Here is a 15,633-nt window from a genome sequence, read left to right on the forward strand (position 1 = left end):
AGCCTATAGGTCTAAAAATCAAGAATGCAACTACGGTTTATGTCGATATCTTTACCCTGTTATCGAAATGTGAGCAGAAGAAGGATTCAAATAAAGTACCTAAAATTAAATCCAACGGTTATCACTCAAAATACAAAAAAAGTTGAACACCAAACAGCCGTTGCAATGCTAATATAGTCCCTTCTCCAGTGGAAAATGGTCTGTTACAGCGCAAATCACTCGCTAGATTAAAAGCACGTGGTCGTATAGAGGCCGACACACAATGGTGATGATGATGTCAGAGGAAGAGATAATGATGATGAAAATACGATTACGGTAATTTGAAGGAGTGTATCGAATGCTGGAGTTGCAGGGAGGAGTAATTTTAGGAATTGAGCCTAAATGTTCAAGAAATATGAAGTGCTGGAGAAACCGTTAACGATTGGTTGACAATTCCCTCAGCACTCCATATTTCTCAAATATTTGAGCTCAATTCCTAAAATTGCTCCTCCCCGCCACTCCAGCATCGATACACTCCACGTAATTATCGTAATCTTATTTCATCTCATCGCTATCTCTTCCTCTGCCACCACCATCATCACCATTGCGTGTCAGCCTTCTATACGACTACATGTTTTTAATCTAGCGAGAGGTTTGCGCTATAACAGACCATTTTCCACTGAAGAATGGGCTACATAAGCATTCAAACGGCTGTTTGGTGGTTAACTTTTGTTTTGTATTTTGAGTGATGATCGTTGAATTTCATTTTGTACAAGAGAAGGATTGCCGAGAGTACTCGACCTACTGCCAATTCAGCTGAAAATATAGAAATTGAATAAAATATATACAGGGTGTCTCAGCACCAGGTTGACAAATTCACAGGAGGGGTAGGGTGCACCCAGACGACCCAGAATCACGTGGGGTCGGAAATGCTTTCTTGACGCGTTAGATGGCGTTATACGGAAGCTGTGGTTCCGGTTATCTCTTGTTTGGTTGGCCTGCTCAATCGCCGTATCTATCATGCCCTGATTGCTTCTTCCGGTTGCTTGCATTGCAGGGAAGTCCTAGACGTGCCCGGAATCTTCCAGAATGTTTGAAATTCAATGCGCCTGAGATGCAAGACCTGCATTTCAGCTCGTGGATGACACTTTTAAACATCTTTGGCCTCTGTTACTTTTTTGATGCACATTTATTATTAAAACGCGTGTTCACTTACGTGGTGTTTTCTGTGTATCCTGCCGCATCAGGGAAGCATTTCCAACCATTCATTGCTATGTGATTCCGAGTCGTCAAGGCGTACCCTACCCATCCTAAAAGTTTTTAAACCTAGTGCTGAGGCACCCTGTGTATGTTTGATTTACAATGTGATATTATCGTTGCCGAAATCAGAGGCTTTTAAGGAGGCGTGTTATCTCAGCATTGCCAAAACACAAAGCATCGGGTTATCAGGAGAAATATTTCATAAATTCCAATGATAGAGTTAAGCTTAAATTTTGTACATCATTGTGGTAGCGTCTCCGATGTTAGGACAGAACCAGATCTTGTCACAGTTCAGACAATTCATGAACGATTCTAAAAATTTGGAAAATGGTACATTCGAAAAGCTTCATTCAAGAATTCATGTGCAACGAATGCAAAATCAATCACTTAAAAAACTTTATATATGTTCTGCTACGTATAGAGAGCAGAATTTTCGCGATGTCCCCGTTGATATGAAGATAATTTAGAATAAAATTCCGATTAGAGAGTTGTGATTTTATTCTTCGCCCAGACTTGTCAATAAATTTGATGGACGATATCCAAAGAACTTGGAAATGCGCTCTAATGAACATAACTGAGCTCATCGCTCACGTTTTAATTTATGTTTAAACTTCCAAGGCCATAAATAACCATACGTGTACCTTCAGTCCAATCAGCCATCATTATCAGCTGCATCGCAGCCAACAGATATATCTTTAAAAATTGGCTATTTTTGAGAATAAAGGCTCCGACAGGATGATTTAAGCATGGGGATAGGGAGTGCATCCTTTCAACTTCTGAACAATTAATTTCCCTTCCCGTAACTCGTCATGATGTGTCGCACAAAGATGGCGGTAATCAATTTTACACAGCGTACAATTTTCGACATGAGGAGGCACGACACGGCACTCGCACACCACGTGACTGCGGCAATGTCACTTCTTCCCATCGATCTCCGATTCTAGGCAACATTCCTGTGTTGTCTTTCCCTTTTCTCTTTCTGTCTCTTTCTCATGAAATACATTAAGCGACCCATTAATAATTCCATTAATTTTCCAAAAATACTGTATATTGAGGAGAAAATCTTACACGGATAATTTCGAAGTTTTTACCATCAAAATGTAACGGTCATGTATACGTTATTCCGTACAAAACTAAAACATTTAAAAGGTCATACTCAACATTGTAAATTTGGCTATGACAACACCAAATTTTAGTCATTCTACTGTATATATTGATGTTTTGAAAATTATTACTGCTGATGCCGTTAGTACCGAATGCTAATATTGCAAATGTCTCAGTGATGTGATATAACCCCTGCCACGAAAGTAGAAATTGCTTTATTATAGGTATTGCGAGTTATTACATTATTATTTTTATGAATACGAGTTATATACATTTCTTTCATGTAAATTTGGCGACTGAAACTGGTTGAATTCGTTAAACTATGTTTTAATATAGACACAATTACATGCACAAAATATTTTTCATGAGAAATTAGCTTTTCATTTAGACCTAATTGCATTTATTAAAGACTAAAACTAGGGTTGAAATATGCAGTATATTTGTGAAGATGTTTATAATGTGGAATTAAAGATTCTTTATTCTATGCGAGATTTAAAATACAATTTCAGTATGTATAATTGAAAGGTAAGAAGATGCTAAGAGCTCTGATCTAATGTAATTCTCACTTTCAAACGTGCTATCACTATCTTCAATGGAGACGGGAGTGGAGTCAACATGATCTTATCGTATGCTCAGATCTTATATTAAGGGTTATAACGATATGACACATACATAAGGATTTTAAAAATCACTTAGGGTGTCGAGATGAATCTTGCAATATACAATATACACACACTTTTAGATACGTTAGCTTTTTTCAGAAATGGGTAATGAAAGAGGCGGGGGGAAGGGGGTGCATTGTATGGTAAATCATGCTTACATGATAGAAAGTGTAACCTATGGGTTAGCGACATGGAAATAACACGGGTGGAACTTGAAAAATAGAAAACGTCATAAGCTTACTGTCGTCCCTTTGCCCCGAATAGGGATCGAAATTAAATTTTCCACCTTCATAATGAAATTTCTTCCCACATGCCCCTGTGTGCATGCACGTCCCGCTCTTGTGCTTGCACCCATGAAGTTTTCTAATTGGACGGGAGACACTAATGAAGTCCCACAAGGAAGTGTCCTATTTCTTATTACGTTCTCGTAATTTATCGATAAACTCGATCAGGGTTTGTTAGAAAATTTGCAGATGACATGAACCTAATGAGTGTAGCTTGTAGCTTGAAATCCAAGCTGCTCCAAACAAACTTGAACTCGATCTCAGAATGGGCAAGTCTATGGATCATTGCTTTCAGCTTCGACAAGTGCATGGTTGCTCACCATGGTTCGAATAGCCCATATGTAATTTCCGAGTTGTATGATGAAATTTACTCGTATTCACAACTAGAGAGACTTGATTCTTTGAATGTGTTTTCTTTGGAATAACGTTAGTGAGAGACGGGATCGAAGTATTTATAAAATTTTTAATGGGATGGATATGATAAGTTTGTGAAATGTTGTCACGTAATGAATCGAAAATACGCAAAAGATATCCTGCTATACTGAGATACCTTATGCAAGATTTTCTGCTTTTCCTTTTTGGGACTTCGACCTAATGCTTTCCTTTTTATCCCCCACTTTATTTTTTACCCATTTTTCAATTGAGAATTTCCGCTTTCTTTCCTATTGTCTTTTCCCACGTTTTCATTTTTGTTTTGAAAACACTCATTTTATGTTTATGTTACGGTAAAAGCCTGCAGAGGGCGAGTTGGTAAAAGTCCAAGAAACCATCACGAACCATTTAGTTCCTGACAATAATATAATTATTTGTAATATTCAATTTGCTTATAAATTATGTAATAATTAAAATTATGTATTTATTATAATCAATTAATAATTCACTAATGAATTAATAACCACCATGAACTGATTATTTCCTGATACTTATTAAGTAATTTATAATTTCCATTAATTAGTTAATTAAGTGCTGGCAAGTAGCAATGTCTAGATTCAGTTGTATGCAAGACCAATTACTTGCATCCCAGATACACGTAACCATAGTCTCATGACAAAACAGTTTTACTCAAACTTTTGTAATTATTAATTAATTAATACTGGTCATTTTTACCAATTAATTGTAGTTGTTAAATTTTGACCATTAATAAACTGATAAGCGTCAAAAAATAACAAGTTCATGATAATTTATTGGTTCATTAAAAACGATCTTTTACTGATCGAAATAAATCAATCAATTGATTGATTATTTAATGATAATTGTTAATTATTTGATTAGCGTCAGGAACTAATAAGTTCATGTCATTAATTCATTGGTTGAATATTAATTGTTTATCAAATAATCACAGTTATTAAACAATTATAATTAATGATCGTCAAGAACTATACTTGGCAAATGCTAAAGGAAAGCGTTGTTTATCGTTAGTTATAATGCTAAACAGCGCTCTGTTAACGTTCTGATAAACCTAGGCAACGATAGACATCCTATAGGAAAAAAATGAAACTTGATCACATTTTTAGTATAGTCCTCCTACCACGAGATGAGATTTGGCTACGGCACGCCATGTCACGTCAAACGATTCCATTTTATCCTAGAAGGACATGCCAATCGTGAAAGCTCAGTCACTGATGAACTTTTCTCGATGTGCAATCGTTTTACCAAAAAAAAATTGAATAAAATCATCCGACGTGACGTGACATGACGCAGCGAAAATTCATCTCGTGGACGGAGGACTGGAATATACACATCCTGGAATATCCTTATACAGCAAAGATATTCCAGGTCTGCAACAAATATCGTCGTGCAAAAAAAAAAAAGATGCTCCTCACGGCAATTGTAAACAGTTATGAAAAGTTCTTGCTCTACTGGAAATAAGGACAGATACGAGTTCTTCAGTATGAAGTGTGACCTCCTCAGACACACTGATGCACATTTGGCAAACTGATGTGCATGCTGTCCACTAAATTGCTGAGCATTAAATGTTTAGGGATTTAATGCTCAGATATTAATATAAGCCTCTGCGTATTAATATCTGAGAATTAATATGCAGGAAATTTGTCCCACTTGTTCCTTCAATGAGGTTTATGGTTCCTGTATGGTTCGAGGAGGGTTATGTCTTTGAGCAATACGTCTGCCAAGTGCATCTCAGGCGTGCTCTATTAGATTTAGGTTCCGCCAATATATGCAGGCCAGGGCATGCGCTCAATATCTTTGCTTGCTAGTGTGTCGGACACTTCATTTGTCCTATGTAAACGGACATTGCCATCCATGAACAGAAAGTCTGAACTAACTGCACCCCAGAAAATGACGGACACAAGACAGGAAGGAGAATGATGGTGCAATACCGCTTTGACTTTACGATACATCCATTAAAGATATGAAGCGGAGTTTTGTCATTGTGCATGACACCCGAATACACACCATTGCTCTTTGGCCATAGCGATCAATTTTCTGGTCATTCTGCTAATAGCAACGAGTTTTCTGCTCTCTCCACAGTAGCTGGTGTCCAAATGTCGATGCTGAAGCGTGATTCACGAGACAGCATGTTTCTGGAACCGTTATTGTTCCCAGCGAAGATGCTCATTACACCAACGTAATTTTTTTTTCGACGACGATCTGCTCGTAGCGGAATGCGTTTTACAGACTTTCTTGCATATAAGCCAACATAATTTAATCGTCGAGAAATTGTTCTCGCAAATTCGCGAGTGCCAGTACCGTTATCAGCCCGAGTGGCGTGGTGGTAAGATGCTCATCTGCACCGTGAAGGTTGCTGTCACAGTCCGAGGTTCAAACCCGAGGGAGGATATAGATAAGATATTTTCCCTAACGAGCTTGATGCTGCCACCGATGGATAGCGCCATTATTTCCAACCCATCTCATTAATGACAGTAAATTGCATTATAGGGATGTGGGTGTTTGGTGAAGTAAGTACCGTTATCAAGGTCTGTGGATATCTGGCCAAGAATGGATTTGCTTCTTTTTTTCATTAGACTGCCATATTTATCCTCTTGAGGTGTGATGATCATCCCACGTCTTCCAGCACCCGGCCGACGTATTGCTCAAAGAGATAACCCTCCTCGAACCTCATAGGAACCCAAAATCGCATTGAAGGAAAAATGGGACAAAATCGCTCAAACTCTCTTCAACAATTTAGTGGACAGCATGCACAACCGATGTCAAATGTGCATCAGTGTTAGTCGGAGGAGGTCACACATACTAACGAACTCAAATCTGTCCTTATTTCCAGGAGAACGAGCACTTTTCGTAACTATTTACGATTGTTATGAGGAGCACCTTTTTTTCTTTTCTTTTTTTTTGCCATGTGACGATATCTGTTTCATTTTGCATTATAAAGGTACTCCGGGATGTCTACTAAAAATGTGTCAAGTTTCTTTCTTTGAAGGATGTCTATCGTTAGGTATAACGAAACATCACATTGCTCCTTATAATTTGGCAAGCAGTGTAATAAGTTCATAGTCGTTAACTGATTCATTAAAAACGGTCTTTGGCTTGGTAAAATCGAAATTAAAACATTTACAAGGGTTTTTCGAGCTTTTACCGTAACATATACATATGGTTTTGCATCCGATTATCATAGAGTGGAAATACCCATGTTTAACAGGCTCCGGCATGCAGAAATTAAATATTTCTTGAAGAAATATGGTTGAATGCACTGAGATTTTCCTATCACTGTTCACTTTAATCATTTTCTTTTATTTCCATTTCTTAATGTGAACGCGTTTTCTTCTACATTAACAAGGTTGGACTTTCAAGATCGAGACAGAAATACAGGGTGATTCAGAAAAGATGGGAAAAACTTTAAGAGGTGATAGTACACACCAATACAAACAATTGTCATCAAAGAATGCTCGGTCTATCATGAAACGCAAACGCTCTGGCGCGTTTCGAAACGGCCGCCCCACAAACGTTGAAACGTCATTCCCGTTGAAATTTATCGGGAGAAAAAGAACACACATGCATGCAAATATAACCTGGGGAACAAGAAGAAGGAACCGTATGCAAATCTGCATCGCAGTTAATAAAAGGCGCGGACGCCAGCCCTGTGAAGTTATTCCAGCGTGCAACCGTTATAACAGTTGTAACGTACGGGATAATGACGCAATTTAGAAATACTGAAAAAGTAGACATGTATTTCATTTACGGAGCTGCAAACGGAAGTACCACACAGAGACAGAATTTTTTTTTTGTGTACTACCACCTCTTAAAGTTTTCTCCATCTTTCCTGAATCACCCTGTATATTAATTAGAATACGTGCGAGTAGTTCAGTTAAGAATGCATTTACTTATTTTGGCAATGATAAAAATGGGAGAAAGTGTTTACTTCAGCTATTTCGTCATTCGCTGTGAGTTAATACGCTAACCCAGAGCATATTAATAACACTCTAATTACCAGACATAAACTAATCTATGGATAAAACAAAACTTAGTAGCTTTTACATGGGCGAAATGTCTTAACATTAATTTAGAAGCATTGAAATCGATCCTTCGAAGAAAAATTTTCTTTCCACTTTCCTGGCAGGGGGAATCAGTGTCATTTTTTTTTTACAATGAAAAAATTTCTGAATTTTCTCCCCGTTTCTCTTCATGCTTTCTCATAAAGGCTGCTGTATGCATACAGGTGGGTCTATCTAAGATCAATTTATTAGTTTTATGTTAAAGAAGGATGCTCCGATTTCTCGGTGTCGTTGGAAATTAAATACGCGGATGGTGTCTTGCAATCCTAAGAACCATTTTCCTTTAATTAGAGAATTCGGTTTTCTCCAATCAACTAGCCGCGTTTCAATCATGGCTAATAACAAAAAATAACATCGAATTTACGTTCAATTTTCACTATGTAAAATACTTTTACTTATTCGTATTTGTTAGTTCGCATTCATAATGTTATAATAACTCTCTCCCTCCCTCCCCTTTCCCGAAAAAGAATCCAAATTACATCTCCAAGCTTTATAATGATATTTTCTATTTTGCGCCTAGGCACAAGAGTGGTCGTAGTTTTCGGAGATTTAACTTATCCGAGCACCAATTGAGAGAAATTATTAGCTACGAGTCAATATGAGAGAGATTTCCTTAAAATGTTTCTTCATAGTTTTTTGTTGACAATGATTCGCGCCAATTTTGACTTTCCTCTTTAGCATATTCCGGTGAGGTACAAATTTTCTTCTAGTGGCTATTTTTTTGATAGTTTTGTTTGTAACTTTTACCCTACTAATTCCGATTCAGAAGATTGTTTTAGCCCTTGTTTTGTATAGAACAGACTTCGAGCTTTTGAGAAAAAGTTGGTAAACTTTCATTGTCCAAGGATGGTACCACTATCCGAAGGTTCTTAACAACTGGTTGATGCGAAAATGAATTTAGGAAAGAAAGAAAATTCAACCGCCCTTGCGGGGAATCGAGCCCCTGCATTTTTGAACCATCTTCGCATCAACCAGTTGTTAAAAACTTTCGTTGGTTGTAACTTTCGAGGACCGGTTACAATCAGTTGGGATGATAATTCAACGGATGTAGTTCAGGAAGAAACTTTCCTCAGTTGTGCGTGATTGCGTGACGTCCCACTCTTTGTTCGGAAAAAAAGAATTGTTTGTCGTGACCTCTAGTTCACCAAAAACGTGTGGGACCATTATTTTGATGAGAAAAATATCATTCAGAAAACTTGAGAATGGTAGAAGTTTTATCTTCGTTCATTACTATAATAAGATTGAAGAGAGTGACAAGAGACAGAAAAATTGAAGTCGAATCTAGTGTGGCAGATACTACTACTACTGACAAAAAAAAAGTAGTTTTCGGTTAGTGTTGTCAATAGTGGATGCACGTTGGCCTTGTGTTCATTGAAGCTTCTAGGTAGAGGACAATAAAAACGTGTGAAGGGCATTCAATTTATTCTTCTTATCAGTTTTCAAACAGAGGCGGTGATAGTCCAAGCAGGAGTGAATCATGAGGGGATAAGAAACTCAGAGAAATTCAAAGAGAAGGACAAGACTTTCTGCAATTACTACAACCTTTTATGCGCTAACAAACCACCAGGACCATGTGCTATTTATCCGAAGATCCTCACTTAATGTCCTAATGGACTATTAATTTGTGCTAGCTACAGAGATTTACAAGAGTAGTATTCCTTAGGTTATCATCCCCCGAGATTGGAAAATTGGTAACGTGGTCGGATTCAGATTTTTGAAAAGGGAGAAGTACAGAAACCGTCTCCAACTATCACAGTTGAGTTTAACGAACTCCCTCTCAAAAAAAAAATTAGAGATTATCATCAAACGGCAACTGATGAAGTGTCCAGGGGACACTGATGTACTTAACCAGCATAGTTTATGAAAATCCCATGTAACCAACCTACTTTGCTTTTAATTAGGGTTATCAGACGTCGTCAATTTGGATGTCATTTTAAGCGTCCTCGTACATTTCGAAAAATTCGCCCTTTTGTCCTCCTTTTCAGATTTTTAATATTCTTTTTTTCCTGGGAGACTTTTTTTTCACTCTGAAACATATGAAAGGTCCATAGAGGGATGGGGGGGGGGGACTTTACAGCAAAAATTATATTTTGAGAAAAACGAGTTTAAAAGTTTTGAGTATAATGGTTTTTCTACAGTACACCAAAACTTTATCGCTATTTTTTTACGACTTTAAAGTCGTTCTACCCCAAAAAAATGAATGAGCGTGGGGATAGTAATCCTTGAAAGCTTCAAGATGACACTGCTATCTCATTTTCGAAAAAAATTGCCGTAAAGTCGTTTTTCCCCAGACCCTTCATATGTCTCTTCAATGACGTGAGAGTTTTTGTGAGTTTTTTTTTTCCTCCCTCCACACATTTACACGCTTTGCCCAATCGCCATCAAAATTCCCAGAATACAAGAACCCAAGTTGCCTCTAAGCAGGACAGATGCTATCCTAACCATGGCCCAGCTTGCTATCGGTATAATATGAAAAAGACAGAGAAACAGCTCCGGATGAAGAAAAACCACAGCATCCATTTTGAGAATATCATCGTTTGCTCATCAACAACAGCAAATGCCATGTCGCCTGAAGTCGGGAGGGGTTGGGGAATATCTTCTCCATTCAGAAATAAAGAAAACGGTATGCAAACGATGAAATTGCCTCTCGCAAAAGAAGCAACGCTCCCGCCCGAAATAAAAAGAAAACCTTCTGAGGTAGAGCTTTTGAGAGGCTGTTCCACGGTTTGAATTGGAGTGACACGGGCTTCGATAAAAGAAATAAAATGTCTTCGTTCGACACAAACTGCAAAGTGCCTCTAGTGACCACCACAATCCGGCTAGAATTGCTGCCGAGCTTCGGTGGTCATCGTAAAAGTAATAGGTGGCCTATGCTTCGTCGAACATCCCCCTTAATAAGGCTATTCAATCTTTCAGAAATGCCTATAAATGAAAAAAAAAAGCCACGGTTCTGGGCCAAGGAAAGCCTTGCCACACACACACACACATGCTCTAGGCCAGTGGTTCTCAACCGGTGCTCCGCGGCCACTCGAGGAAAATGAAATAAAAAAGTCATTTGTGAAAAAAAATAATTATAATTACTTTAGAATGATAAAAAATAAATCTAATTTTTTTGCTGAATAAAGTAAAAAATAGGTCTACGGGGCTCCGCCATAGAAATTATATGCCCAAAAGGGCTCCGCGAGTCAAAATAAAGGTTGACAACCGCTGCTCTAGGCAAAAGCCACAAAGCAATAAAACTGACCAGTGGAGGGAACAATTCAATTTGATCGAAGGAAGACCGGGGGGGGGGGTGTCAGTATTCTTTCATTTCATGGTTTTTTTTCTTTTTCAGCGGTTCTGTTTCAGTTATTTAGTTGTGGAAAATTATTGTGTGTTGTAGCCGGTTCTTGTTTTTTTTTTTTTTGTTCAGTATAGTGGCGGCATCTGTTGTGAAAATTAGGAAGGTGACGTGGTGGCGTTACAAGGGTGAGCGTGCAAGTGTCCTCCTTTCTCAGTTTTCATATCTGGTAACTCTACTTTCTACATCATGCTTCTCAATCTTTAGGGAGTGGTTGTTAACGACGGGGGTTCATATACACCCCTTAAGAGTCCTTGGAGAGATTTCGGAGGATGGGTCTGTGAACTTGGATAAGAAAACATTTTTTTTCACATAAATATATGTGCTGAATATATTCTGTAAAAGGGTCCATATATGGCCTTTATTTTCTCTCTCTCTTCTTCTACCGCTTTTCTCTACTTTCTCTGAAAGTTTTAGGTGAAGTTTTGAGCTACCATTTATTCATGAGGACCGATGATTATTCCGTTCTCTTGAACCCTGATCTTCATATCTTACGTTTAGAAAGCAAATACAGTCCATCTCCTAATAGTCCTTTAAGGTAGAACTTGCAAGACTGAGTCGCTGATACTGAAGACATGCTTAATCAGGATGCGTTTTACTTGTAACGATGCGTTTCTTTGAATATCGGAGAAATGCTCTATACCACCACAAACTCTTGTATTTATTTCGACATTATTTAAAAAAATTCCAATCAACTGCTTTGTCCCGAATGCGTATGATAATCTCACAACACTTAGCCGAACTTTACATTACTCTATGCAGCACCTCCTAGAGCCAGTGCCGTGTTAAGGCATGGGCCTCACAAAAATGAGATCTGGTTGAGATTTTCGAGAATTTGCCTTGTAGGGCCTCAGAAAAATCACTTGGCCCTGGTGCCCATGATGCTCTTAAGACAGCCCTGCCAAGAGCACGTGCCAGTATCATCGCTGTGCGGAAAGGAAACGATCGTGCTCAGAATCGGCGATTTCTATGCCCCACATCCAATCACCATGCGGTATTTGTGAACCAACCAGGAAGATTCACGTCAAAATAAGAAGAAACGAAGTATGATAACGAACTGTGATTCAAAATGTGGGTAACTTGTTTGGTAGTCTTAATAACGTTGCAGATGAACTTGGCAACTCGTGCGGAGGCCTTCTACTTCTAGGAGGTGCTGCTCTGTGTTATTCATGTTACTCAATTCTTTTTAGGAGCATAATTTTCTAAGAAAAATAAATTGATTCTTTAAAAAATATCGATCTTCATAATGATTAAGTAGAAAAATTGACGAAACAATAATAATTAATAACACGCGTCTCAGAATTAATTTTTTTGAGATGAAAATTAGATATTTGTGCAAGTAATTGTGTGTTTATTAAGGCGATACAATTAATTATATCAAAGTCAAAGGTTGATGCTGAAAGTAAACGAAAGCAAAACCAAGACACCATTTTTACTTGAATGCTTAGTATACTATACATACACGGGATGAGAAGGAAAATTATGAACTACTACTTTCATTTCTAAAGGTAAGATCCCCTGGCTAAAAACGTTGGGCTTTCAGTTGCATTGGTTAGGCGATAGTTTCCGAAATTTTTTGTTCCATCGCCCCCTTCATCAGAAAAGTTTTTCTCTCATCGCCCCCCCCCCCCAACTCAAGTGAACTCATAGGATCCAATGTTAAAAATCCGTAGTTTCTATTTCTCAACCCCCCCCCCCCCGGACCATTCCATCGCCCACTTTGGGAAACACTGGGTTTGATGGTTCCACTATGATAAATTTTGAAGATAATAAATCTAAATCAGCAACAAGAAATTTGAAAAATTTCCATTTAACTTCCAAATTTTGTCACTAGAACCACTGCAAATGGCTAATGTTTAATGTCAGGGGACTTTCCTGCAAAAATAAAAAAGTGGTGAGATTCAAAATTTTCCTCTTAGTATCTTATAATTATATTCTTTATTAGGTACTTTGGTCGTAATTTATTAGCTGGCACAAGGGAATACAGTCGGCCCCGCTTAATCGTTCACGGCTTAAACGGATGAAATCCTCCGGCACCAAATTTACCACCATAGATACAATGTTAAAGTTCTCCGCTTAATATGATAATTTTAACGACTTTTCCCTCGCTTAACCGAATATACTGTATATTACGCTTCACACGTTCACACACATCCTCCACTTCACACATAATGTTCTTATTGGATGAAACATTTGGAATTAATTTAAAATATGTTACTAGGTGGAGATAAATACATTTGAGAGTGGTACTAGCCTCAGTGCCCAAGTTGTCCCCAATACGTACATTTAATTATTTTATTTTTGTTCCCTGTCGAGCCAATAGAGGGAGCTAACTTTCCTAATGAAAAGTAAAAGAACTTAGGTATTGTGATCATTCTAATTAAATATTATTTCCCCTTCATTTTCGATGTCTGATTTATTCGAGAATCTTTATTAATTTTGTCCTTCATCAGTTTTCAATATGTTAACTATACTAACGCTGTAAAATGACAGTTGAATTTTTCCCCGCATAATCGGATACCCCCCACTAAATTGGATATTGCGTGCTGGAATCGTTGATTTTCGATTAAGCGGGGTGGACTGTAGTTTCATTGGCTGGCATAGGAGAGATTAGCATCTGCTGCCTAAACCGAGACAGCAGAGGTAAATTATGCCCTCCCCCCCTAAAGGGCGCACTTTCCCCAATGGCTAGTCTCATTCTAGCGGAATACTGTGGCAGATATCGCACGATTGTCACCAAAAACAAGATTGGGTGGCTGATTTGATTTATCAGTTAATACTGATGGATTTCACAGTTTTAAGAAAATTATATAAAATCTTTTCATTTGAAAATTTTCACGCTCTCTTGTGCAGTCATTATGTTAGTATCAGTTATTATCTTTGCTATAAGTTATTAACTAATGAGCGTAAAACCCAACGCACCCCTCTTCCCTGTTGAGTACGGACTCTTGAGTCCTGTATATACGGGAAACTGGAAACTTTCCGCCCACTCAATGTTTTCGTCATGGCGGTGCCTCTGGCACCTGCGATTCCCAGTTCCTAAGAACATTGTACGGATTCAAGTGCCACAATGTTTTTGGCTCACTGTGGCCCTAGTCCCGAAATTACCTGTGGTATTGTAGAACAGTGTTTCCCAAAATGAGCGGTCCAAGTTGATAGTGAAAGCCACGTGCATAAATAAGATTCTATAGGTTAGCGCCCAGGATGGGGGGGAGGGGGGTGAGAATATAAATATATTTTTTTAAAGTGGGTTACGGAAGAAAAAGAAGTTTAGAAAAATGTTTTAGAGCTCAAAATATATTCATCATTACCACCATATGTATTAGAGGTTTTATTGAACTAATAGTTATGACTTCACACAAAGCAAAATCACAGTTGAGAAACGCGGGGGTTTAATTACGTTACGGGATTCAATGACACAAATTTAGGAAATTTGACTCAAGCCTAAGAAACGCCCATGCTCTGATCATGATCTATTTACAAGTCTGAATGCCAAAGAGGGAACGAACATTTACATCCCAGTACAACGACAACAATGGCTGTTTACGATAGAAAAAAATATATTTATGAGGGTTCTATATTACCGGATTTGATTATTGTATTATCATACGGGATGTCCCATATATTTTCAAATAGTTTGAAAACATAAAAATTGAAGGAATCGGTATATTTGAATGCAGTAGGCCAAAAAGTTATTCTCTCCCTTTTTTTGGTACAGAAAAAAAATTAGTTCAAAATTTGCTCGATAGATAGCGCTGCACGAAAGGAAATCAGGACTATTGGATATGAACCTTCTTCCTTTCTTCAATCTCTTCTGTGTCTGAAACTTTCGTAAAGCTTCAGTCGGCGATTCGTGGCTGAGGTAAAACAACTCCACCAACAGTGCTTTATCGACCAACATCACCATGAAAACCTCATGCAAGCGCCAGTAATAGGAAGATTCACAAATGAGCTATCAATCGTACACCCTGCATTTTGTAGGACTCGAATTTGCATATTTCGGGTGATTTGCTTTTGTGCAGTGATAATGATAGCGATAGGAACCGAGAGACACCCAGGCTCTGTCACACTCGGTGATATAAGCACATTGTCCCAGGGGACTCGGGAACCTAACCATTTATTGAGCTTGAGAAAGATATATTACATACATGGGCAGGTGCCATTACGCACCTCGCCAGTATACAAGTATAAAATTTATGATCGAAAAAATGGTGATTCATGTAAATAAATCACAAAATCACTCGCCAAAAAAAACAACTTTCATCTTACCGCTGTGGTGGTCGAGTGGTTATAGTGCCGGACTCGTGATGCGAGAATCCGGGTTCGAACCCCACAGTGGTGGTCGGCTGAAGTTGGTTTTCTGTGGTTCCCAACTTCAAGGCGCAAATGCGAGCCGATCTCCCCGTTAAAAAGTCTCGCCACAGAGAGCAACAGTCCTACAACGGTAAATCATTCAACCATAACACTTCACTCATAGTTAGTAAAACTGGGGGCAGATGACAGCACTACACATAACAAGCATTACAAAGAAACAA

General features: G+C 38.3%; 1 protein-coding gene across 6 annotated transcripts in view; it reads left to right on the forward strand.

Annotated features, from left to right (window-relative positions):
- The window catches only part of mmd (disintegrin and metalloproteinase domain-containing protein mind-meld), a 213,881-nt gene that overhangs the window by 126,090 nt on the left and 72,158 nt on the right, over positions 1-15,633 (forward strand). The window contains exon 3 of one of the 6 annotated variants that reach the window (XM_089248249.1): positions 7,905-7,922. The exons of the other annotated variants lie outside the window; for them this stretch is intronic. Coding sequence (XP_089104375.1) covers positions 7,905-7,922 — 18 coding nt within the window. The remainder of the gene's footprint in view (positions 1-7,904; positions 7,923-15,633) is intronic. 6 annotated transcript variants of the gene reach the window in all.

Source organism: Pholcus phalangioides, unplaced genomic scaffold (assembly GCF_987345545.1).
Source record: "Pholcus phalangioides strain wild (caught in Gottingen) unplaced genomic scaffold, Ppha-v1.0 ptg000019l_1, whole genome shotgun sequence".
Lineage (NCBI taxonomy): Eukaryota > Metazoa > Arthropoda > Arachnida > Araneae > Pholcidae > Pholcus > Pholcus phalangioides.